The 26,889-nt window shown below is 41.5% G+C and overlaps 2 protein-coding genes across 2 annotated transcripts in view; one reads left to right on the forward strand and one right to left on the reverse strand.

Annotated features, from left to right (window-relative positions):
* psmf1 (proteasome inhibitor subunit 1) overlaps nt 1-4,697 on the reverse strand; it is a 32,635-nt gene extending 27,938 nt beyond the window's left edge. The window contains exons 1-3 of the mRNA XM_034165951.1: nt 4,470-4,697; nt 3,491-3,643; nt 1,998-2,080 (exon numbers count right to left, since the gene is read on the reverse strand). Of these exons, the coding sequence (XP_034021842.1) occupies nt 1,998-2,080; nt 3,491-3,643; nt 4,470-4,598 (365 nt within the window). The 5' untranslated portion in view covers nt 4,599-4,697. The remainder of the gene's footprint in view (nt 1-1,997; nt 2,081-3,490; nt 3,644-4,469) is intronic.
* Nucleotides 4,698-6,305: 1,608 nt separating this feature from the next.
* On the forward strand, nt 6,306-26,173 carry pigu (phosphatidylinositol glycan anchor biosynthesis, class U). The gene is made up of 12 exons (XM_034165941.1): nt 6,306-6,448; nt 8,996-9,060; nt 9,457-9,516; nt 9,819-9,881; nt 10,233-10,342; nt 13,287-13,387; nt 15,098-15,195; nt 17,120-17,274; nt 20,554-20,697; nt 24,012-24,136; nt 25,083-25,225; nt 25,605-26,173. The coding sequence occupies exons 1-12, from the start codon at nt 6,319-6,321 to the stop codon at nt 25,716-25,718; spliced, it is 1,308 nt and encodes a 435-aa protein (XP_034021832.1). The 5' UTR covers nt 6,306-6,318; the 3' UTR covers nt 25,719-26,173.
* Nucleotides 26,174-26,889: the final 716 nt, after the last annotated feature.

Here is a 26,889-nt window from a genome sequence, read left to right on the forward strand (position 1 = left end):
AAACCGTTCAGCTTCTGGGGGGCAGAAGCATTTTTATTTATTTGCCTGTCACATGCCTGGAAAAGCTCCTCGCCATCTAACCGTGTCCTTTAGGTCCTTCAGACTTTTTTTTCAGTAAAATGGTTCTTGAGAGCATGACTAAAACCTTTCAGATTTTGGAGGGGCTCTGCTTCCCATTCTCCCCACCTTTTTAAGTATTTTTCTTTTTTGGCTTTTCAGCTGACAACCCCCCCAATTACAGCCCTCTTAATCATCTGCCACTTTAAGCATTGTTTTAATGTAGATGTAAATTAATAGTCAAAGTTTTCAGCTAGTTGACAGTAGGGCTGTACAATATGGCCAAATTATCATATTTCAATATTGTCGTATAAATTGTCATGTAAATGTCACTTATATACATGCTGTCCATATTCTTGAGCCGCTTAGATGGGTAGGGAGAGTTCCCATGGGATAAAAAAAGCTTTTCAACCTACCATCCCTGGTTCTCAAGACCAGGCACCTAAGTGGCTCTACTCTTTTTTTTCTTTAAAGATATTTAGGTGTATCTTAGTAAACACTAGTAGAGTTCCATCTTAGATTTGGAATCTATAATAGAAGATATACCTTCCTGAATTTTCATAAATACGATATGACTATGATTTGACAGAGTGCAGCAACAGTGAAAATTAAACATTACAGTAATACCACACTCATTTTGCACTCATCATAAGGTTAGGATACTGTGTCCTCCAAAAGTATTGGAACACTTGGAATTTCACACATTTTAATAGGTTTGTGCCATTTTAAATACAAGAAATACAAAAAAACTAAAGAATAAAAATTTCTGAAATTATCTTCCTCAAACTCAAACTGAAAGCAAATCTCTAAAACTTGATAAAACCTGTAAATAATAATCAGTTTTATTGCCAGTTTTCTTTAAACAAGTCAGGGGATGGAAACATGAACATTTCCAAGTCACTGAATATGTCTTGGACTTTATTTACACCAATTATGAAGAAATACAAAAGTTTCTTTCACCAAAACATTAAATCTAGACTTTCATCTCAAATGTACTTTCTGTCAAATTGTAGCTGAACTTTCAGGTCTTCTTTTTAAGAAAATCCTCCTCTACACCACTTCATCGGGAAGCTGGATTTTGTATTTTTAATTCATTTATATCAAGTTGTAGAGATTTGCTTTCACTTTGAGTTAAGGAAGATAATTTTAGAAAAAAATGGATTTGAAATGGAATAAACAAATAAAAATGTGTGAAAGTGTTCCAATACTTTGAGGGCAACTAAGAAACACTGAGAAGCAGCATCTTACATCTCATATATAGTGCAGCAGATAAGAGAATATTTAGAGTGGAATCCTGCAAATGGTGATACAAACATCAAATTTAGCACAAATAATCTATAGACATGAACTCTAAAAAAGCTGATTGAATTTTCAATAGGCAGCCAGGTAGGGGTCAACTGAAGAATTACACAGGGGTCTAAATCAGGGGTGGGCAACTTGTTCCAGAAAGGGCCAAGAGGGTGCAGGTTTTCTTTGCAGCCACTGACTCCACCAGGTGATTTCACTGATTAACTGATTCCATCTGCTCAATGTGATATTAATCAGTGAAATCACCTGGTGGAGTCAGTGGCTGCAAAGAAAACCTGCACCCTCTTGGCCCTTTCTGGAATGGCACTTCCTGTTTGAGTGTGAGCTTGCCACTGAGTTCCCGCGAGATTCCATGGGATCTCGTCTGTCAATCCAGGAAGTGTTTGAAATTTGAACATTTCCTGTTTTACTGTGGATTTCAAAAGTGGCACTTCCTGTTTAGGATGCCCTGTACTCACTCGCCGCTTCGCTCATATTAATCAGTTTTACTTAAGACTTTGGGATTTGATATTGCTGGTTTTTGAACCACACTAATGGATTTGTTGTTGCTTTTAAATACATCTAATTTTAATCACAGTTTACTGCATAAATAATCTAAACCTTCATGAAAACAGAAAGATGTATGTACAAACCTGTCAAATGTGTTCAGATGGTCGGCGTCCACGTGATCTCTGACGGTCACCGTCAGGTCCGACACCTGCTGCGTGCTGCAGTTCTCCACACACAAAGAGAAACTCTTTGACACACAAAGCAGAGCGAACAAAACGAGGTCTAACTTCACGTTCCAACGTGGAACTGGCTACATGTGCGGAGAAAACCCACCAGGACAAACTCATCTTGTGCTGTCAGAATAAATGCAAATGTCCAAAAATAAACCTGTTTCCTATACGGTTCTCCAGAAGTCAGGTTCCTCTTTCGGAGCCATCTTGAAATAAGTCACACTAGCACAACCAACTGTACAATGTACACACAGACTTGCGCAATTTATAGACCCGATCTGCCTTCAGAGACACAGGAAAAAGTACTTTTAAGAATCTTTGGACCATACAAACTTGAAATGGTTTAGTTAAAAAGGCCCTAATTAACACCCAGGAATGAACAAACTTTGGTTCTTAAGGTCCACAAGAACCTCAGGATTACAACCAATAGTCCATGAGCCCGAAGCCAATTTTGACCAAATTGGTATCATAAGAAGACTAAAAACAGCTACAATCCTGCCTCAGTGTACCACAGTGTCCACAAAAATATATAGTAAAAGCAAGCATTTGTTGACCAAATTACTGGTTCAGTGAACAGGATTAATAAATGGAACAGTTTTGACCATGTTGAATGCTTGGTCTCAAGTGAAGGTCAAACAAGATCAACTTCCATTGGATTCTATGACATGTAACATATGTTATCCTGTAACATGATAACTAAGACTGGCATATGTTGCAAATTATTCCTTCTTAAAGCCCTATTAACGCAACCAATAATTTGCATCACTTATAACCAAAATTGGAACAACTTTAACTTTGACTCTTGTACAAACTGAAACTGACCTTCATCACCATTTTTGCTGTTTTTAACCACATAACATTCCATTATAAGTAGTCCAAATTATACGTCTATACTCCGGACTGTGGCCGCCCACTGTTTCTAGTGGTTGGATTGCATCTTAACTGTAAGTAGCATGGGTTAAATGCAGAGGACAAATTTCACTGTATGTATGTATATGTATATGGACAATAAAGGCTCAATTCTATTCTATTTTTGGAATCAGCTAACGCTAATAGTTAGTGTTGAAACACTTGGAAAAAACTTGCACCCCCAACAGTTGTGCACCAGCTAGCAATTTTTCTGACCAGTTCCAAGTGTACAAATCTTTATAAAGTAAGCACAGCATCACTGCAGCGATCCCAGGACCCCTGTGTGCACGATAGCCCCAAACAGGAGGATGAGTACTACTACGTTTGTCGACATTTCTCATTAATTACCCTTAAAATGAAACCTGTCAATCTGCACTCACTTTTAAAATTCAACTGAAATAGTTATGTGACAGACTGTAAATATTAACAGCGGCCACGGTGCAGCTTGATAAGAAGCGAACTGTATTTTCCATCAGAGTGCATCAGCTGATTCTTACCATCAGGTTGAAGATTAAGACAGAATCAACAGCGATGGCTTTGAGCAGCAGCTGGGCGTCACTATCTTTAGATTTATATCTCAGACTATAGAGTTCTTTGTTGTGGCTCCAGTCAGTAGGCAGCAGCTCTGACATCTTATCACTGCTACAAGGCTAAACAGGACAGACACAGTGACAATGTAGTTTTATATAAATTATTTTACCTTAAGCACACACACAAAAAAATCTACTTAGCTGTTCCCTAATTTCTCTGTTTCATATTTGTGAAGCCACGACTCAAATTTGTTATTTTCCACTGACAAATAATAATTGTCAAAACAATTAACTAGAAGCTACACTCGGTGACCTTATACCTGTGCCAACCACCAGAGGGCATCGAATTTAAACCCATCAGGTCTTTGTGACATCATAAAGCAAAAACACTAAACAAAGTGTGAAAAGGAAAAATGATACTGCACCGTTAAATAATATGATCAAAATGTTAAAGATAAAATTCGTCTACAAAATTTCATCACAACCCATAAGCAATTTCTTAACTTGAAGTCATTTACAAGTTTCAGCAGCAACAGGAATGATCCACATAACCTCTACCTTAAACTCTGCTATCACAGGTAAATATTAACTTCAGCCTGACTGATTAATCATTAACATAATAAACAATCATTAGCTGCAGCGCTAAAACACAAGTTGCCATGAGAAGACATCCTAACGTTTACAAACTGCTAGGGCAGAACTCCACAGGAAATGTATCATTTATTTATTTCTCCATGAAAAGCTTTTTTAATTGATTATGTAACTGGTCCACCCAACAACAACTGTTCTGAATAAAATATATTTTATTTCACTTGACTTTACAGCAAATTATTAGGTCACGCTACTAGAAAGGGCTGGAAATAAATCCACACTTTTTAGCTGCGTGTGCCGTTAACGTGATGTTTTTCTAAACAGAGTTTGGTGCAGTTAGCTTAACTGCGCTGACCTCGTCTCCGGAACCCAGACACCTGTATCCTCTCTTTATCATCTCCCAGTGAACGAAACAAACCACAGCGTCCTGCGGGCAGCTGACAGCGTCACAAACGCAGCTGTATAACACCTCTAACCCGGCCATGATACTCGAACTAACCACCTTTAAAAATCGTCCAGTTTCAAGACCAGAAATGAAAACGAAACATATCAAGTCACCACCGCAAAGTCACCACTATCAGCAGACATCGGTTTCCTGTTACCTTCAAATTAAAACATCTCGAATCGACCAACAAATTTATGCGCTCAAATGTGGTAGACGCTGAGAAATCCCAATCATATTTGTTTGTTTGCTTGTTTGTTTGTTCGAGGAGGTGACAATGCCTTGAATATGCAGTTGGCAAAAGAAATAACCAATGAAAGAAGAAGAAAATATATTTTCATAACTATTTATTTTATTCTTCAACAATAAGTAAAAAAAAAATTCCCGGATGTCTCTCGTGAAATACAAAGATTTGCTCTCTTTTTCTTTTAATCACTATAAATATTCATGTATAGAATATATTTTAGGGATGGAACTCTTGGTTGGATTAAACGTCTTGAGAATGTCTCCTTTTTTGGGTCTAGGAATTTACTATGGCAATTTTTCCCTTTTACGAGATCTGGCAAGTTAAATGACTAATCAGTTAATAGTCCATTAATAATTTTTGAGAAATTAATCATCACATTATAGCGTAAAATAAAACAAATCCTGTGAAATTTGCTGAGCTAATCTTGCAATTCAACAATTATTTAAATCTTGGAAATATGTGACTGTTTTAAAGAAACCTGTGACTGTTTTAAAGAAACCTTGCCATATAATTATCAACATAGGAGAAAACAGCAAAAACGTGAATTAGTTTAAATCATTTTTTTAGCATATGTTTTTAAGCCTTTTTCTGAGGCTTTAGTAAATTATATGCTCTTCTCTGAATATTTCGGAATAACTACTAAATATAATCACCTGCTGTAACTTTTCCTCTGGTCGACTTTTAATTTATTACAAAACAAATTATCCTTACGGAAACAGTCGTGATCTCATAAATCTACCTTTATACATATTTTGGTCCAGCGCTTTATAAAGTCCGTTATAAACATGTGCTCATTTTTATTGTTCCCATTTGTTAAAACCTAGTCAGCCAAAAGGAGAACAAATGGAATTACTGTATATATTTATAATTTCAGTGTTAATGTACATCTCACTCTTCTAATCCATTTTATTTACTAAAGTGCTTGTAAATATTAACACTACAGAAAACTAATGAAATTATGCTGATGTTATTTTGCTGTAACTCCAGTCATTAAAATCCCACAACCTTTTAATTTAATTTAAGTTACCCTTTATAATTGTATTTCTGTATTTCTGTTTATATGAAATATAAACACCAGCTTCTTGACCACAATATATGCTGCTTTGCTTATTCTGCTAAAATAACATATGTAATTTATTATTTTACAAATATAATTTATTTTAAATAATATGATCATTAATCTCGCTACCCGATCCCTGTAGCGAGATTAATGAGTTGAAGTTGAGTGATATTTTATACTGTTAGATTTGATACAAAAATTATGTTTTAGTTCATGTTAGACAAAATGTGTGCTGCATATTTTGTTCTGTATTAAGACAATAAATACGTTAATACAGTAATTTAGTGTTATAGGCCATAACTATGATTTGAATGTTTTCGTTTGTTTGTTCGTTTTGTATTGGAAGAATGTGTATTAATGCTGTATTTGAACAGTAGAGATTGAACACCATAAAGGCTAACAAAAACTACATTTCCCGTCGTGCCCCGGGCAGGGAAGAGAAGTTCCTTGTCACTATGGCGGCTCCCTTGAGTCTGTTAGTGGTTGTAGCTGTTACAATCCGCGCTGCTCTTTTTAGTTCCAGTTTAGCGGATTTAATAGCAGAGAGAGTGGAGGTGGTTTCTCCGCTCAATGCCTGGAAAAGAGGTGAGAGCAGCTTTCATGGGGTTTGGCATTATTTTGTCGTTAGAGCGCTGCTCTTTTTTTCTGCTTCCTGTCCCTGGCGGTGATTAAAATAATGACTTCAATCAGTCTGAGCTACAAATAAATTAACTTTAAAAATGTCAACAGCTCACTGATGTTATGTTCAACTTAATTGTAATTTCTGTCAACAACGATTTGATTTAAATCTGCCTGTTCTCCAAGGGCGTAGTTAGGGTTTTCTGCGGTGGGGGGCGTTGTTGTGCACAGACAGCTTTGTCAGTGTGGGATGTTAGAACGTCATCCAAGATTAGGCATCTGTGAAATACTGTTTTATATCGATGCATGCAGAATGTTGTTTGCTAACTAAATAAAAATGTACAGTGTTGTTGGTAGGTGTTCTGAACCAGGTGTTCTTTTTTATTATTATTATTGTTAATTAATTTATTGTGGTAATGAAATTTACATTAACATAAAATTCATAATTCAAAATTCATTTCAATAAATTTCATTTATATAGCACCAAATCACAACAAAGTTACCTCAAGGCGCTTCACACAAGTAAGGGCTAACTTTTTCCACCCCAAGAGCAAGCAAGCACACAGGCAACAGTGGTAAGAAAAAAACTCCCTCTGATGATGTGAGGAAGAAACCTCAAGCAGACCAAGTTTCAGAAGAAGTCGGTTTCAGCATTTTATCCGGATATTCCACTGTTAAAGGAGATTTTTTTTAATGAAAGACGTGTGGATGGATTGCAGCGTCGGCTCGCAGCCGCCGCGACGCTCCACCACAGGAAAAACACCTCTGTTGGAAGCCTTAAGGACAAGTTGGAACATGTCCAGCTGTTAAACAATTTCTCATATACTCACTCCACTGAAAGCCATCAAAATCCGCCTGGATTTTACAAATGGTTATCAACACGGAGGTGTTTTTCCTGTGCCGCCGCACCGTGCTGGCTGCGTCCCGACGCGCGGACCTGTCCGCACGTCTTTCATTCAAAAAATCTCCTTTAACAGTGGAATATCCGGATAAAATGCTGAAACCGACTTCTTCTGAAACGTCTCTGTTCTCTCACGACGTCCTGGATCAATAGAGCCTGAAATATGGAGGTTTTCAGCTTGAAACAGGCTGACGACGGCGCCTGGGAGTGCTGCACGACGACCCACTGTGTGGGAAGTCCTTAAAGCGACAGTATCACCTCAAAATCTCTCATCAGCCGTTAAAATTTTCACCGAAAACCAGCTTAATTTTTTGAACCATGTCCACTTCGATGTGTCTCACAGGTTTAGAAAAAATTTTGATCAAACAAAGCGCCAGTCTCTCAACAACTTCTCAGACAAAGGAATTCCGACGAGGGGCTGGACGACTCCTCCCACGAGTGCTCACAGGCGAATGACGTCACCGACAGGCGTGGAAAAACTCACGCATGCGCACGAGGGTTCAAGCATGTCTGACGTAAAAACATATGAATGAAATCCATATAGTTTTTGAAAAAAATAAAAAGGACCTATACTTTATTGACAGCCCTCGTATATATCGTCTGGTCTTGTTTTAGCAGAAATGCACCGCTTTAAAGTCTCACTCAGCCATAACAAAGGATGCACAGTTTGGCAAATAAGGCCAGATTACACAGAATCCTGAAATACTCTGTGTTTAAAAACAGTCTGCCCGTATTATCACATTCATGAATTATGTAACAGGAAGTGCCATCACTGTAGTGAGCACTCATTAGCTGTGAGTAGGGCTGCAGCAGCACATCCATAAAATTGATGGGCCGCATCTTTAGTTATTTCATTATTTAGTTATAAAATCCTGCATGCTGATATTTTTTTCTAGAGTCTGAACAATATGGATTTATTTTATTTATTTGAGTTGATACTGAGCTGAGAGAGTGCATAAATTTACAATACCAATATATCTGTCAATATATACATAAAAATGGCAATGATTCCTAACATTTTCTTATCAAACCATTATGACAAAGAAATGTAATTGTGGCTTGATGTTTTACAGTTTAAATGTGAACTTTATTATAAATATAACCATCAACCAACCAGCATGCATAATTCTTCCTTCACTCAGATTTTCTTTTGATGTGCATTTGCATAAAATAGACTTCGTGTGTATTTTGGCCCTGTCTAGCTGGCAGCATAGCGACCACTTGTCACTGTATAACACCCATTCAGATGGAAAATGAATGGCACCTGGTCACTTTGACTCTGTCTCTTGTAGTTAATTTGACCAAGGGGTGATGGGGTCCCAGCCATGCTTGACAGCATTTTAAACAATGCAGTTGTATAAAGTACATGATGGCACCATTTCCAACAACCAAAGTGTTTTTTTGCATTGTTTATTTGGAAAAATAAAAGTTTTGCACCACTACAGGCAGAAAGCATGAGACATGTCAGCAACGTCTAAAATCTGATCGCAGCAATCAAGGTCATGAGTAGATTTAATCGAAGAATCAAAATTTCTGTTTTAAAAGATGAGTTGTGGATGTTTTCAGCCTGTGGCCTGTTCCTCTTGGTCACTCTTTGGGTTGTTTATTTGCAGTGGTTGAAGGATTGGCTCTCCTCGATCTGGGAGTCTCGCCGTACTCTGGAGATGTTTTCCATGAGGTGAAAAACACATTTCAAACTGTATGATACCTGCACCTTAAATGTCACGCATCTTATTAAATGAGAGTTGAAGTCAGAGTATTTAGTCATAACCACCTGATGTCAGTTAATCGGTTGATCCCGATTCGATCCCTGGATCTTTATTTTGGAGTTAAATGAAACGCTTGGGTTGGATTGTCAAACCTTATTTTGGATCATGCAGACAGTTTTAAGTACATTTCTTAACTGCAATAAACAAATGAAGTCTTGTTTGATTAAGTACATGTTTCAGTAAAACCCCCAGTAAAATCTGCTCAGGGGAATGTTGTATTTTTTTAAATAATCGATAGCTCCATACATTTTCAACAGGTTTTTTTTCTGCTCGTATTCCAAATAATTTTTCTTTCTCCTCCTCAGACTCCTCTCATCATTTACCTCTTTCACTTTTTGGTGGATTATGCAGAAATAACATTTATAGTGAGTACAAATGCTCAAATTCTTATCATTTTTGTATCAGGCATCCCAACAGTTCCTTGAATTTATGGCATGTGACAAATTATTTGATTTGAAATGCATAGTTGTATTTTGTACTGGTATAACATTGAATTTTAAGCTTTCTGTTTAAAACTTTCAGTGTTGCATTTGCTTTGCTGATATGATTTTCTCACTGTGATGTTTGTGTGGAAAAGATTTGTTTCTCTTTAACTTCACTTCTCCAGAAGATCATGTTTTTGTTTCTGTCGTAAAGGTTTTTTTTCTTGTAATTTATTTATTTGAAGGTAGCAGATGGGATCACTGCTGTGGCTCTCTACATTGCAGTGAAGGACTACAACAAACAAGTGGTGGGTGACTTTAAAAAATACAAAGACAAGAAATAATAACATTTGATTTAAGGAACATTCCACTATGAACTTTCACCTCATAATTCTTGATTATTTTGACATTAGCAATGTACAATTTCCACTTTACATCCCAACTGCACTACTGAGTAAGACGTCCTGCTGCAGATACAGGAATTACTTGACTAAAGTAACCATGTCATGATAATTAACTTATACATTTCTACATATCTGACACATTGACAAAAAAAATAAAGTTACTTTATTCAGTATGTCATTTATTCATTCTAAAATGGTTATATGTAGCTTTAGCTGTGATCAGTTTTCTTTCTTTCTTTTGATTTTTGTTTTCAGTTCAGAAAACAGAAATTTGCCTTGGAGGCGGACCGGTATCCAATGGATTGTCTGGAGCTGATCAGAAGCCCCAAAGAGATGTACTACATCCCTCTGAAAGTAGCCACGTTGTAAGTTCTACACCCCTCCGAAAGTAGCAACATTATACGTTCGACGTCCCTCCGGACGTAGCCATGTTGTAAGTTTGGCGCCCTTCCGAAAGCAGGAGAATTCCTCAGAAATTCAACCCACATTTGGAAATACAGTCTTGTTTTTTCTTTAAGAAAAAAATGTTTTCAAGGGACCAAACAAGTCCAGTTGACCTGACTCAACCTCGGTCTCCACAGGCACGTTGTTTGTTTATTTATTTTTAATCCAGATGTGTGAAAACAGTAATGGAACAGTTTGTCAAGTAACTTCTTCTTCTTTGTCTTTCGGCTGTTCCCGTTAGGGGTCGCCACAGCAGATCAATCGTTTCCATCTCACCCTGTCCTCTGTATCTTCCTCTGTCACACCAACCACCTGCATGTCCTCTCTCAGCACATCCATGAACCTTTGGTCTCCCTCGTCTCCTCCTGCCTGGTGGCTCCATCCTCAGCATCCTTCTCCCTATATACACTGGCTCCCTCCTCTGCACATGTCCAAACCATCTCAATCTCGCCTCGCTTTGTCTCCAAACCGTCCCACCTGAGCTGTCCCTCTGATATGTTCATTCCTAATCTTGTCCATTCTTGTCACTCCCAAAGAGAATCTCAACATCTTCAGCTCTGCCACCTCCAGCTCTGCCTCCTGTCTTTTGTTAGTGCCACTGTCTGTAAACCATACAACATAGCTGGTCTCACAACTGTTTTGTAAACTTTCCCCTTCACTCTTGCTGATATTCTTCGGTCACAAATCACTCCTGCCACCTTTCTCCACCCACTCCACCCTGCCTGCACTCTCTTCTTCACCTCTCTACCACACTCTCCATTACTTTGAACAGTTGACCCCAAATATTTAAACTCATCTACTTTCACCACTTGTACTCCTTGTAACTGCACTATTCCACTGGGCTCCCTCTTATTCACACACATGTACTCAGTCTTGCTTCTACTGACTTTCATTCCCCTTCTCTCCAAAGCATATCTTCACTTCTCCAGACTAGACTCAACTTGCTCTCTACTGTCACTACAGATCACAATGTCATCTGCAAACATCATAGTCCATGGGGATTCCTGTCTGATCTCATCCGTCAACCTGTCCATCACCACTGCAAACAAGAAAGGACTCGTAATCCCACCTCCACCTTGAATGAGTCTGTCATTCCGACTGCGCATCTCACCGCTGTCACACTATTCTTGTACATGTCCTGCACTACCCTAACATACTTCTCTGCCACTCCAGACTTCCTCATACAATACCACAACTCTTCTCTTGGCACCCTATCATAAGCTTTTTCTAAGTCCACAAACACACAATGTAACTCTTTCTGTCCTTCTCTACTTTTCCAACAGTATTCTCAGAGCAAACATTGCATCTGTAGTGCTCTTTCTTGGCATGAAACCATATTGCTGCTCACAGATCTTCACCTGTTTTCTAAGCCTAGCTTCTACTACTCTTTCTCATAACTTCATGCTGTGGCTGATCAGCTTTATGCCTCTGTAGTTACTGCAGCTCTGCACATCACCCTTGTTCTTGAAAATAGGAACCAGCACACTTCGTCTCCACTCCTCAGGTATGCTCTCACTTTCCAAGATTTTATTAAACAATCTGGTTAGAAACTCTACTGCCATCTCTCCTAGACATTTCCATGCCTCCACTGGAATGTCATCTGGACCGACTGCCTTTCCACTCTTCATCCTCTTCATAGCAGCCCTCACTTCTTCCTTGCTAATCTCTTGTACTTCCTGATTTACTCTCACCACATCATCCAGCCTTTTCTCTTGCTCATTTTCTTTATTCATCAACTCTGCAAAATATTCCCTCCACCTTCTCAGCACACACTCCTCACTTGTCAGCACATTACCATGTGCATCTTTTACCACCCTAACCTGCTGCACATCCTTTCCAGCTCTGTCCCTTTGTCTGGCCAATCAGTACAAGTCCTTTTCTCCTTCCTTACTATTCAACTTCTTGTACAGCTCGCAATATGCCTTTTCCTTTGCTTTTGCCACTTCTCATTTCACCTTACGCCACATCTCCTTGTACTCCTGTCTACTTACCCTGTGCTCCTCCCTTTTCTTAAAGTAGGTATTCACCACAGCCATTTCCATCCTTTTTGCAAAATCAACTACCATCTGTCCTTCCCCATTCCTATCCTTGATACCATATCTACCCATTACTTCCTCATCACCTCTGTTCCCTTCACCAACATGCCCATTGAAGTCTGCTCCTATCACCACTCTTTCATGCTTGGGCACACTCTCCACCACCTGATCTAACACACTCCAGAAATCTTCTTTCTCCTTCATCTCACAACCAACCTGTGGGGCATATGCACTGATGATATTTATCATCACCCCTTCAATTTCCAACTTCACACTCATCACCCTGTCAGACACTCGCTTAACCTCCAACACACTTTTACCATACTCTTCCTTTATAATGACCCCAACACCATTTCTCTTCCTGTCCTCACCATGGTACAACAACTTGTACCCACCGCCGATGCTCCTGCTCTTACTTCCCTTCCACTTGGTCTCTTGCACACACAATATGTCTACCTTTCTCCTCTCTATCATATCAGCCAGCTCTCTCCTTTTACCAGTCATACTACCAACATTCAAAGTCCCCACTCTCATTTCCACCCTTCTAGTTTTCTTCTTCTCCCGCTGTTCGTGGCAACGTTTTCCTCCTCTTCTTCGTCATCTTCGCCCAGCAGTCAAGTAACTACACATATGAAATGTCATCTTTGGCTTTGTGGAATTATGATTGACATTTTCTATAATTTGTTTTTTCATAGACTCACCAATTCCAAACCAAAATAATAATCAGTGGAGTCTTCATGAAAAAAGATTTATACAGATGAGCTGAGGAATATCAAGAAAAAGAATATTGTTTGTTCTGACAGTTTTCTTTCTTCATCTCTTCTCGTAGTTACCTGTTGAACCCGTTTACCATCCTGTCCTGTGTTGCCAAATCAACCTGCGGTCTAAATAACGCCGTCATTGCCCTCTTCATCCTCTCCACCGTTAAAGGTAAAGTCTGTCTTTACTTTTTCAACGACAAGTAAATTATAATTTTGTTCAAAATTTTGTTAAAGTTTGCTAAAGAAAAAGGATATGGCTGTTTTGTTTTTATTGTTTTTGTTTTTTCTTTTTTTAATGTTTCCTCCTGATAAGAGGACATTTGACTCTATTTTCATGCTTTTTGCAGTTGTCTTTTTTTTTTTACTTTATAAGATTTGTTCAAGCTCTTACTATGTGAGGTGTAAATTTAATTTCCCTGATCTGTGTCATAAACAAACACCTGTTTATTTGTTTATAGTTGGGATCATTTGAATTATTATGTCAGCCAAGGATGTAATAAAATCATCAGCGTTTATTTATTTGTCTGTCTGTCTGTTAGCAAGATTATATCAAAACTACTGCATGGATTTTGACCAAAGTTTCACCGCAGATACATATTTGGCCTTGGAAGACTCCATTAAATTTTGGAGGTGATCTGGATTCAGATCCAGATTTTGGATCAAGATTTCCCTTTATATAGGCTTTGAAAGATTACGTCAAAACTACATCACAGATTCTCACCAAATTTGCACCACACAGAGATATCAGGGCATGTAGTCCATGAGCCAGTCGGTACCACTTAAGGGGAACAAAAACGACACTTAGAATCCAGCCTCAGTGTATCATGGCCCACACAAAAATGTATGATAGCCATCCCAGGGTGGTAGGGGTCAATGAGAATTACACAGAGGTCAAACTTTAAAAATGATCCAATCATGTTGAAAACTATATCACATTATTTGTCTGATCATAATTACAAAAAGGTATCGTTTGGACTATCGATGATTGAATGTTATGGGGTAAAAACAGCAAAAATGGTGACAAAGGTCAATTTCAGTTTGTACAGGGGTCAAAAGTTAACGTTGCTCCAGTTTCAGCAAAAAATGATGCAAATTTTTGGTTGAAATAAAAGGATCAATAAATGGAATAGTTTTGACTGTGCTGAATGCTTTGTCTCCAAAGTAAAGGTCAAACAAGGTCAACATCCATTGAATTCTATGACATGTGACATATGTTACCCTGTAACATGATAACTAAGCATGACAGATGGTGCAAACTATTCCTTTTTAGAACCCCATTAACCCAAACACTAATTTGCATAATTGTTTGCTGAAATTGGAGCAACTTTAATATTTGACCCCGTACAAAGTGAAATTGACCTTTATCACCATTTTTGCTGTTTTGACCCCATAACTCCAGAACATTCCATCATAGATAGTCCAAACTATACCTTTTTGGAATTGTTATGATCAGACGAGTAATGTGATATAGTTTTCAACATGATTGGAGCATTTTTTTTTTTTTTTTTAAATTTGACCTCTGTGTAATTCTTTATTGAGCCCTACCTGGCTACAGCTACCACCCAGGGATGGCTATCATACATTTTTGTGTAGGCCATGATACAATGAGGCTGGATTCTAAGTGTTGTTTCATCACTCTAAGTGGTACTGAAAACCTACTTGGCCCATAGACGACTCCACTGAATTTTGGAGGTGATCTGGATCTGGATTGGCAGACATCAGAAATCTCTGATTGCTCTTGTTTAAAATATATTTGTTTCAGTTTTCAGACATTAAACTGACACTGTTGTGTAACAATACATGTGCTGTAATTAAAAGGACATAGTATCTTCTGACCTTATATCCATTCTCAATGGGTTTTCATTTTTGTTTGTTGCAGGAAGTGCTTTGCTGAGTGCGATATTTCTGGCTTTGGCCACCTATCAGTCCATCTATCCTCTCACCCTGTGTGCTCCAGCGCTGCTGTATTTGCTGCAGGTATGAATCAAAACTGAACTTTACAGAAACATCAAAGGTTTAAAGTCCATGTATGAGAAGTGGAGCCACATTACAGTTAAAGTAAAAATGTGAACATTTGAAAGTGGAGAAACTCTGAAGCGTTGCTGTCGTCTCACCCTCCTATAAAGCCAAGTCACCCATTGAATAGCTGAAGAGCAATAATGGTGACAGGAGTATCAATTATTAAAAAGAAGTTGTTATTGCTAAAGTCGTGATCGGACACGCGTTAATCTTGTTACTCTTCTTCCTCAATGGGACAGCGTACGTCCAGGCTGATAATGCCTGGTTCACACGGCAGGATTTTAAAATTATCTGTAGGTTTCCAAAACCTGAGAGACCACACACATGGTGATTTAAAAAAAAATCATAGATCTAACAGGTTTGGTCATCCAGTGTGCGGTGTTCAGCCACACGGTGATATCAACACACCACACACGAACATTCCCAGGTCACACAGGAAATTTCACAAAATCTCTTGAGATAAACGTGACTTCAAAGTAAACGGACAGAGATAGCTTGTGGACTATTTAAAACAGAGGGATAAAAACGATACAAAAAGAAAAGGCGTTCTTTAAAGGAGTGGAGACAGCGCGACCACCGGACTTTCTGGTAAATCAGAACAGCTGTTTTGATTTTATTTTCCGCTTCGTACATCTGTCAGCTCGCTTTCTGATTGGCTACACGTCACATCCAGCAGGCTGCGTGCTCGTTTGTGGTCGGAGCACACAACACACACTGCGATATTGGGCCAAGACAATCCAACATGTTGAATATCCCTGATTTGTGATCGGAGCGCTCCAGACGTCCTTCCGAGCAGGTCAGAGTGCTCTTAACACACCACACGCAGCAGGAATATCTGATAAGATTATCTTTAGTGTCATCACAATTGTCGGGGCGTCCTTAAGATTGTCGGAACGGGAAGAAGGGGTCCGATATCGGCCTAATTATCTTGCCGTTTGAACCCGGCTTAAGATGTTATTGTACCGCAGTATCACATCACGCTTTTCAAACCATTGAACAGCTGGGCTAAATAAATCTCAAGACTTGGTCAGCGAGGTGGTTAGTGGGGTGACCTGATCGGTAACAGGACGCCACTCTCTCACTGACAACTACACCTGCTCTAAATCCATCATAATTTTCCATCAGGAGGATATTGCCGTATTTTCTGGAGTATAAGTCGGAAGACTCTTGAAGAGAGAACAACTCATATGTCGCACTGGAGTATAAGTCGCACCGTTTTCTGTATTATCAGATCTTTAATTTGGAATATTTGCTGTGCACTTTGGCGTTTGTTATTAAGAGTTTATTGTGTTTAGTGCTTTGATATCTGGGAAAGACCTATATAAATAGTCATTATAATTATGTTAATACAAAATGGGTTTTTTTTCTTCAGCATATAAATGTAATTTAAAAAATCTTGTACTCTAGAAAATGCAGTACATGGAAAAGCAAAGTTGCTTTTTTATTGATGTGGTGCATCAAAGCTCACCATATTTGAATCACTGTGTCCTCATTATGTTATTTACATTTGGAGATGTACAAGATGATTGTCCTTGTTGTTTTTGAGTTATTGTTTACAATCTACTCAATCGCCCAGCTCTTTATCCATCTATGCAACATATTCATTCTCTCACTAGGTTTTACATTCAAGGATTCAAAAGAATTTTATTGTCATATGCACAAAGGAACATGTTCCCTGCACAATGAATAGTGTCTACTGCATTTAACCCATCCTAATTGCCAGTTAGGAGCAGAAGTCGCCATAAGGCGCCCGGACATGGTCCATCCATCTATTTTCCATACCCACTTACTCCAATTATGGGTCACAAAACCATCCTGTTGATTACATATTGTTTGAGTTCTCTTTAACGTGTCGTTTGTCTCCATCCTGGTTTGTCTCCAGCGTCAGTACATCCCGGTGAACTTTCGGCGATTCAGCTTCTGGTGGTTTGTTGTGCAGTTTGCCTTCATGTACCTGGGCAGCCTTTTCGTCATCATCTGCCTCTCCTTCTTTTTACTCGGCTCCTGGGACTATCTGTCATCAGTCTACGGCTTCATGTGAGTAAAACAGAAAGTTCAAAGTATTTTAGCAGGAAAATTATGGAATATGTTCTGCTCAAAAAACAAAAGAAAGTAAAGTGGGGCTGATGGAAGCTGCTATACCGCGTAGTCATGCCGGGTGATCCAATCCCATTCCTGCTCTTAATTAATTAAGAATAAAATATTTCACAAAAACACCTTTGTGTTGTGGTACTTGAGAGTTGAAATACAGGCAACACTGACCTCTAGTGGACACCTGGAACCTGTGGTTAGCATCAAGACTTGTCTGACTGTCTTTTATTATGTATCTTAAAAGATGCAACCATGACCCAAAATATGAGGTTCGTTGGTCCTCACCTGTATCTACCAGAAAAAAAGAGCTGAACATGTAGGAATTTTTCCAGAGTGCCTGATGGAAGTTTGGTGGACCTGCTACCCCGCCGGCTCAGTGGCTAATTCCATCAAGTCCGTGCTTGTCTTGCTGATAGCAGGGAACGTGTATTTGTGAATTTATTTCTTTAGATAGCAGCATGATAGCTAATCGTCTTAGCATGTGTGCTACGTGGTGCATATCAAGTTTGCTAATTTGGCAAGTTAGTATATTTCCATTTCAGTTTATTTTCATTTATATAGCACCAAATCACAACAGAGTTGCCTCAAGGTACTTCACACAAGTAAGGTCTAACCTTACTAACCCCCAGAGCAACAGTGGTAACGAAAAACTTCCTCTGAGGAAGAAATCTCAAGCAGACCAGACTCAAAGGGGTGACCCTCTGCTTGGGCCATGCTACAGACACAAATTAAAAAACAATTCACAAAATGAACATGCAGGAAATGTTGCTGAGGCACAGGACGGTTTCCGGAACAGACACGGAACAGACACACACCCATCTCTGGATGGAGCCGCACCTCAAACAGAGAGAAAAGAAAAAAGCAGAATCAAGCATCAGAAAGACAAATACAGTATAATTTTATAATTTGTCAGCATTAAGCAACAGCAAAACCAGAAAGAATACTAAGGTGATTGACGGCCACTAGCCCTAAGCTTCACTAAAAGACCCAGAATTTAGATAAAGTTGAGGCCACGGCACGCTCCGTTTCCTAATAAAATGAATTAAAAGAGTAAAACACGCAGAACTATACTATGCCAGTATGCTAGCCATACAAAAGGGAAAATAAGTGCGTCTTAAGGCTGACTTGAAAGTCTCTACAGAATCTGACTGTTTTTTAACACAGGGAGATCATTCCACAGAACACGGGCACATTAAGAGAAAGCTCTGTGACCTACAGACTTTTCATTCATCCTAGGGACATAAAGAGTTGTCTCAAAAAGCAGCTTGTTTTTGAGCAAACGGTTTATTCTGCCCATTTGTGTTCATCACAATGTTTGGACTGCCACCGCAGATCCAGTATGAACCTGCAGGTTGATTTGGCACATGGTTTACACCGGCTGCACTAACTGGTGCAACTCCACCTCATGTGGAGAATGAGTGGGAGGGGTCTTGATCCACTCATAAATAAAAGTTTTGCCTTTCTGGTTTCAGCTATATTCTGGACAGTTAGCGTGATGCTAACAACCCAACAGCCACAGCAGGTGAAAGATGATCGAGAAGTCGCTATGTCACTACGATTCTTGTCCCGCCCATCTCACAAAATTCACGTTGAAATAGAAGCGGCTCACGCCACATTAACGCTGGCTTTGATCTCTGAACCCGTCACCATTTGGCTGAATACTTCTGAGTTGTGTCAAGTCTGCGGACGCTTCAGCACGCTGAGTGAATGGGACCTCTGTCCTCCTGACACAGACCAGAAACTGGACTCTGTCAATGGATCACTGTGTCTTCTGACACGTCTTTCTTATGACGGTCGAACGCTCCTAGAAGAACTACAAACAGAGAAACTAATATGGTTTTGTGCATTTGGAAAAGACACATTTAATCTGTGGTTTAAGTCTGTCCTGTCATCATGGACACAATATTTGTAAAATAAAAAAGACCCACATGTCTGTTTCATGTGTATTCAGCCATTTTAAAAACAAGCTCAGCTTTTTCATGTCAATAATTACAAAATATTAGCGTGGTGGACAAGCGGTTGGTGCACCTGCTTCCAAAACACAAGGTTCCTGATTCAAGTCTGCCTGTGTCTATTCTCTGTGTACTGTGGAGGTGTGTCAGAAAGGGCATCCAGTGTAAAACGTGTGCCAATTCAACATGCAGATCCATAACAGATCTGTTGCGGTGAACCTGAGCAAAAAGAGGAACGCGGAAACAACTTTTACTGTGAAAAAAAAACACTAAAATGGACTGCATTTATATAGCGCTTTTCCATCTGCATCAGACACTCAAAGCATTTTACACATCAATGCCTCACATTCACCCTGATGTCAGGCTGCTGCCGTACAAGGTACTCATTACAGACTGGGAGCAACTAGGGGATTAAGGACTTTGCCGAAGGGCCCTTAGTGATTTTCCGGTCAGGCTGGGATTTGAACCGAGGATGTTCTGGTCTCAAGCCCAACGCATAACCACTAGACCATCACCATCCCCTAAAGTAACATAATCTCCAAATCAGAACTAAGAACATAACTTAAAAAAATAAAGTGCCCCTCAAACTACTCTTTGTAAGAAATCAACACCCCATCTGGCAGTCGAAAGTGCATGTGGGCATGTTTTGGTATTTACGCAGCGCCAAATCTGACTGCGAACTGAGACTGTGTTTCATCAGTCATGGGTGTGTTTTGTGCACAGCATGAAATAAACCAACCAGATTGTCTTCTGTCAATGGTGTTTAGACAGAGGACTCACGTGAGAGGATTTCTGGTTGAGGTTGTAGATCTGCGAGCCACCGAAGCTCCCTGAGGGGAAGCAGTGAAACAGTCTAATGAAGTTTTTTTTTTTTTCTTTTCCTGCATTCGTGTTTATTTTTTTGTTTTGTTTTGTGCATGTAAGCAGAGTGCACGTGTGTCAACAACTTGCGTATGTATTTTTGTCTGAATATTCCACTGAAATACACTGAGCTACAATTTAGATGAGACTTTTGGCAGTTTGTGGTTCCACTGCTTAACAATAGCAGCGCATCACTACTGTGCCTGACCATGTCTTTGTTTAATACCGATGCAGAGCGTAGATGCACGTGCTGTTTAACAAACGTGAACGTTGGCGTGAAAATGACGACTGTCGGAAACTAGCACTGACTACCGATGTACTTTTGTGGAAGATAGGACCCAAATCTTAATGACTTTGATTTTACCTGTGTGTGTGTGTGTGTAATTGTAATTGTCGTTTCCTTTTCTTGCAGCCTCTCTGTGCCCGATCTGACCCCCAACATCGGTCTTTTCTGGTATTTCTTTGCCGAGATGTTCGAACACTTCCGCCTCTTCTTTCTCTGCGTCTTCCAGATCAACGTTTTCTTCTACACCATCCCGTTGTCAATCAAGCTCAAGTGTGTGCATCATGTTCCTTTTTACACTCAAAACATCACAGTGTGGAAAAGATTTTAAAGTGTCCCCCCCCCCCCCCCCATTAAACTAACATTAATTCTTTCTCCATCCATTTTCTTCCGCTTTATCCGGAGTCGGGTCACGGGGGCAGCAGCTCAAGCAAAGCCGCCCAGACCTCCCGATCCACACACACCTCCCCCAGGTCCTCCGGGGGAACCCCAAGGCGTTCCCAAGCCAGCCGAGAGATGTAGTTCCTCCAGCGTGTCCTGGGTCTTCCCCGGGGCCTCCTCCCAGTGGGATGTGCCCAGAACACCTCTCCAGCAAGGTGTCCAGGGGGCATCCGGAAAAGATGCCCGAGCCACCTCAACTGACTCCTTTCGATGTGGAGGAGCAGCGGCTCGACGCCAAACTCCTCCCGAGTGACCGAGCTCCTCACCCTATCTCTAAGGGAGCGCCCAGCCACCCTGCGGAGGAAACTCATCTCGGCCGCTTGTACTCACGACCTCGTTCTTTTGGTCATGAGCCAAATCTCATGACCATAGGTGAGGATCGGAACGTAGATCGATTGGTAAATCGAGAGCTTTGCCCCCCTACTCAGCTCTCTCTTCACCACGACGGTCCGATACAGCAACCGCATCACTGCAGACGCTGCACCGATCCGTCTATCGATCTCACGCTCCATCCGTCCCTCACTCGTGAACAAGACCCTGAGATACTTAAACTCCTCCACTTGAGGCAAGGACACTCCACCGACCTGAAGAGGGCAAAGCACCTTTTACCGGTCGAGAACCATGGCCTCGGATTTGGAGGTGCTGATTTTCATCCCGGACGCTTCACACTTGGCTGCAAACCGCCCCAGTGCACGCTGAAGGTCCTGATTTGACAAAGCCAACAGAACCACATCATCCGCAAACAGCAGAGACGAGATTCTGTGGTTCCCAAACCAGACCCCCTCTACACCCTGGCTGCGCCTAGAAATTCTGTCCATAAAAATAATGAACAGAACCAGTGACAAAGGGCAGCCCTGGCGGAGGCCAACGTGCACTGGAAACAGGTTGACTTGCTGCGGTCGTACAGGGACCGGATAGCCCTTAGCAAAGGACCCCGGACCCCGTACTCCCGGAGCACTCTCCACAGGGTGCCCCGAGGGACACGGTCGAAGGCCAAGACAGCCCCACAACATCCAGAGACTTAAGGTACTCAGGACGGATTTCATCCACCCTAGGAGCCTTGCCACCGAGGAGCTTTCTAACCACCTCGGTGACTTCGGCCTGGGTAATGGATGAGTCCGCCTCTGAGTCCCCAGTCTCTGCTTCCTCTTCGGAAGACGTGACGACGGGATTGAGGAGATCCTCGAAGTACTCCTTCCACCGCCCGACAACATCCCCAGTCAGGGTCAACAGCTCACCCGCACTGTAAACAGTATGGGTGGAGAGCTGCTTCCACCTCCTGAGGCGTCGGACAGTTTGCCAGAATCTCTTCGAGGCCGACCGATAGTCCTCCTCCATAGCCTCCCCGAACTCCTCCCAGACCCGAGTTTTTGCCTCTGCGACCGCATGGGCTGCGGCACGCTTGGCCTGCCGGTACCTGTCAGCTGCCTCTGGGGTCCCACCTACCAACAAAGATAAGTAGGACTCCTTCTTCAGCTTGACGGCATCCCTTACTTCCGGTATCCACCACCGGGTTCGGGGATTGCAGCCGCGACAGGCACCAGAGACCTTGCGACCACAGCTACGAGCAGCCGCATCGACAATGGAGGTGGAGAACATGGTCCACTCGGACTCCATGTCTCCAACCTCCCCCGGGATCTGGGAGAAGCTCTCCCGGAGGTGGGAGTTGAAGACCTCGCTGACAGAGGGTTCCGCCAGTCGTTCCCAGCAGACCCTCACGATACATTAGGGCCTGCCAGGTCTGACCGGCTTCCTACCCTCCCAGCGCATCCAACTCACCACCAGGTGGTAATCAGTCGATAGCTCTGCCCCTCTCTTCACTCGAGTGTCCGAGACACGTGGCCGAAGGTCAGATGATACGACTACAAAGTCGATCATCGACCTCCAGTTCAGGGTGTCCTGGTGCCACGTGTACTTATGGACACCCTTGTGCTCGAACATGGTGTTCGTGATGGACAAACTGTGACTAGCACAGAAGTCCAACAACTGAACACCACTCGAGTTCAGATCGGGGAGGCCGTGCTTCCCGATCACCCCCCTCCAGGTCTCACTGTTGCCGCCCACGTGAGCATTGAAATCCCCCAGGAGAACAATGGAGTCCCCAGTCAGAGCACTATCTAGTATGCCTCCCAGGGACTCCAGGAAGGTCGGGTACTCTGCACTGCCACTCGGCCCGTAGGCCGAGACAACGGTGAGAGACCTGTCCCCGACCCGAAGGCGTAGGGACGCGACCCTCTCGTTCACCGGAGTGAACTCCAACTCTTGGCGACTGAGCTGGGGAGCAATAAGCAATGCGACCCCAGCTCTCCGCCTCTCCCTGTGGGCGACGCCAGAAAAATGAAGCGTCCAGCCCCTCTCCAGGAGTTGGGTACTAGAGCCCAAGCTGTGCGTGGAGGTGAGCCCGACTATCTCTAGTCGGTATCTCTCAACCTCCCGCACAAGCTCAGGCTCCTTCCCCCCTAGTGAGGTGACATTCCACGTCCCAACAGCCAGGGGCTGTGAGCATGGACCGGGCCGCTGGGCCACCCGCCCTCGACCGCCACCCAATCCTCTCTGCACCCGACCCCCATGGCCCCTTCTGCAGGTGTTGAACCCACAGGAGGGCAGGCCCACATCACTCTTTCGGGCTGAGCCCGGCCGTGCCCCATGGGCTAAGGCCCGACCACGAGGCGCGCGCGCGCGAGCCCCAACCCCAGGCCTGGCTCCAGGGTGGGACCCCGGCTCCGCCATACCGGGCGACGTCTCGGTCCTTGATCTTTTACTGGTCATGGAGGTTCTGAACTGCCCTTAGTCTGACCCATCACCTAGGACCTGTTTGCCTTGGGAGACCCTACAGGGAGCACAAAGCCCCTGACAACATAGCTCCTAGGATCATCCGGGTATGCAAACTCCCCCACCACGATAAGGTGGCAGCTAGAGGGGAGAATTCTTTCTCATTTAAGTTTTTAATTCAAGTTTTTATTGGAGTTTTTTCTTGGTTTATGACAATCAAACGGTGCTCTTTAGTACTAACAAGCAGGGCTTTTAGAGGTAACTGAAAAGTATCAGTAGTACTGTACTTTCTCATTTGATGATTTAAATGATGCCTGAGTGGTCGGTGGTGAAGACTGAGCGTTTGTCTGCGTTGTGCTTCTTGTCTTTTGCAGAGAGCATCCGGTGTTTCTCATTTTCATGCAGCTCGCGGTGATCTCCATCTTTAAGTCTTACCCCACTGTGGGTGACATTGCGTTCTACTTGGCCTTCCTTCCTGTTTGGAGTCATCTGTACAGATGTGAGTGTTAAAACCTTAATACTACCATAATATCAAACCTCACTGAATTGTTTTGGATTTACCGTATAAGCATAATTTGCAGAATTGTGAGTCTTGCATAGTTGCACGTTAAATTTTTGTATTTGTTGTTGGCTAAGTGTTCAGCAGTTTGGTTCAGATCAGCACATAATTTAGAGCCAAACTGATATGGATTTTTTTGGGGACCAATGCAAATATTAGAGAGTGAATGATTTACAATACAAATATATCTGACAATACATGCATAAAAGATGGGAATGATTCCCAATATTTCATTCTCAAAACTTTATGACAAAAGAATGTAATGTAGGCTTAATGTTTTATAGTTTACATGAACTTTATTAGAAATAACTATAAATATAACCAAAAACCAACCATCATATGTCACGCTGCCATCAGTCTGCCTTCACTCTCATTGGCAATCATCCTGTGGTATTTGCATAAAATGGGCTTCTGGTCTATTTTGGCCCTGCCTACCTGGTGGCATAGCAGCCACTTTTCTCTTGTTGCTGTAAAATGCCCACTCTAATCGAAACTCTTTTCCTCTCTCTTGTTGGGTTGATGGGGGTCCCAGCCATGCTTGACAGCATTGTAAACGTTGTTAGTGCCCCCTCTGCTGGACAAACTGTGCCGACACCATTTCCAACAGCCACTGTTTTCTGTAAAATAAAAGTGTTTCTGTTGGTTAAAATCATGCCGATACCGATATGTTATGGAAGACTCGCACTCGAACCTTTCATTTTTATAAACTTTTAGTGCTGATTCCACCAATAGGTTTCCAAAAAGTATATAAAACTGCACAGAAACATGATGAAAGAATAGATTTTTTTGATATGCATTTCAAATTATAATTCATGTCGGCTCATTATCAGTTACCAGAGCAGGTGGTGGAAATAAAAAATCCATTTTGTTGTGGTTTTGTTTTCAGTCTTAAGAAATATCTTCCTGGTGTCCTGTGTCCTGCTGGCCTGTTCGGCTCTGTTTCCTGTACTGTGGCACCTCTGGATCTATGCCGGCAGCGCCAACTCCAACTTCTACTATGCTATAACTCTACTCTTCAACGTGGCACAGGTATGATTGTCTGAATGTTGTCCACAGCAATTTAAAAAATCAGAATTTTAATCCCCACAAATCTTCTGAGGCCTCACTGTTTGCCTATGAATCTCCTCAGTGGCGAATATATGTTAAAAAAACAAAACAAAACCTTAAAAATGATTGCACCACTCCCACGAAAAACAAATATTTCTGTCCTTTTTTGGCTGTATGGTAAAAACCTGTTTGTGCTGTGCTCTGCGTGTTTTCTGCTTGCTTTTTTCAACATAAAAAGAAGCTTAAATACAGTTGCTGCCGACTCCTCACTGACCGACTGGAAAATCATGTTTTAGCTTCCAGACATTAAACTGCTCAAGCTCGTGACATTAAGCAGAGTCCTGTGGTTTGTTTCCCTCAGATCCTGCTGGTATCGGATTATTTCTACGCCTTCTTGAGAAGAGAACATCATCTCACCTACGGATTGTACCTGAAAAGGAAAGATGGCTCCGAGGCCACACTGGTACTCAAATAAAACATGTTTTCTTCCTCACCCGGCCGGCAGCTTCGACCTAAAAAGGAGAAACAGGAACTGGCGAGGACAAGAGCACACAGCTCCTCCAGCAGAACATTCATATTCACACACACACAAACATGGAACGTGTACCTGGTACAGAACTGAGGTCCCAACATGCTACCGGACAGGTGTGACGTGTAATGTAGACATGTCACTGGCTGGCTGTCAGGCTCCTCCCACATGAAACCAGAACTTCATGATCCTTTTATAACTTCATGATCATGGGATCTTATTCTGAAGACACTCTACACCTGTGGTTGGGGATTTGTTTACTCGACGGATTTGCATTTTTGACACACCCGTTATTCTTTATCTCTCCCCCTTGGAAGACTTTTATTTTAAAGGATCATATCTACAGTTGTATGCAAAAGTTTGGGCACCCCTGATAAGTTTCATGATTTTCATTTATAAATCATTGGTTGTCTTGATCAGAAATTTCAGTTAAATATATCGTATAGCAGACGAATACAGTGATATTTGAGAAGTGAAATGAAGTTTCTAGTATTTACAGAAAGTGTGCAATAATTTTTGCTTTAGTTGATGAGATTTTTCTTGGCCTGCCACTTCAGGTCATAACTAGTACTGTGCTTGCGGTCTTCCAGTTCCTCACTATGTTCCTCACAGTGGAAACTGACAGCTGAAATCTCTAAGATAGCTTTTTGTATCCTTCCCCTAAACCATGATGTTGAACAATCTTTGTTTTCAGGTCATTTGAGAGTTGTTTAGAGGCTCCCAAGTTGCCACTCATTAGAAGAGATGCAAAGAGGGGAAACATTTGCAAATGTCCACCTTAAGTTTCAGTTTATTTGCCATTTGCAGTAAAACTACATTGGAAAAACGTTGCAAGAGCTTAGTGTGCATAAACATACATTTTAAGACATGGACGCAAAGACAATACCATTAAATACCATTTCTCATGATTGGATTCACCTGTGTAAGGAGGTCAAGGGTCAATGAGCTTACCAAATCAATTTTGTGTTCCAATAATTAGTGCTAACTATATTCAAATCAATAAAATGACAAGGGTGCCCAAGTTTATGCACCTGCCTAATGTTGTTTAAATAATCATTATACACTTTCTGTGAATACTATAAACTTCATTTCACTTCTCAAATATCAGTGTGTTCAT

Source organism: Thalassophryne amazonica, chromosome 3 (assembly GCF_902500255.1).
Source record: "Thalassophryne amazonica chromosome 3, fThaAma1.1, whole genome shotgun sequence".
Taxonomy (NCBI): domain Eukaryota; kingdom Metazoa; phylum Chordata; class Actinopteri; order Batrachoidiformes; family Batrachoididae; genus Thalassophryne; species Thalassophryne amazonica.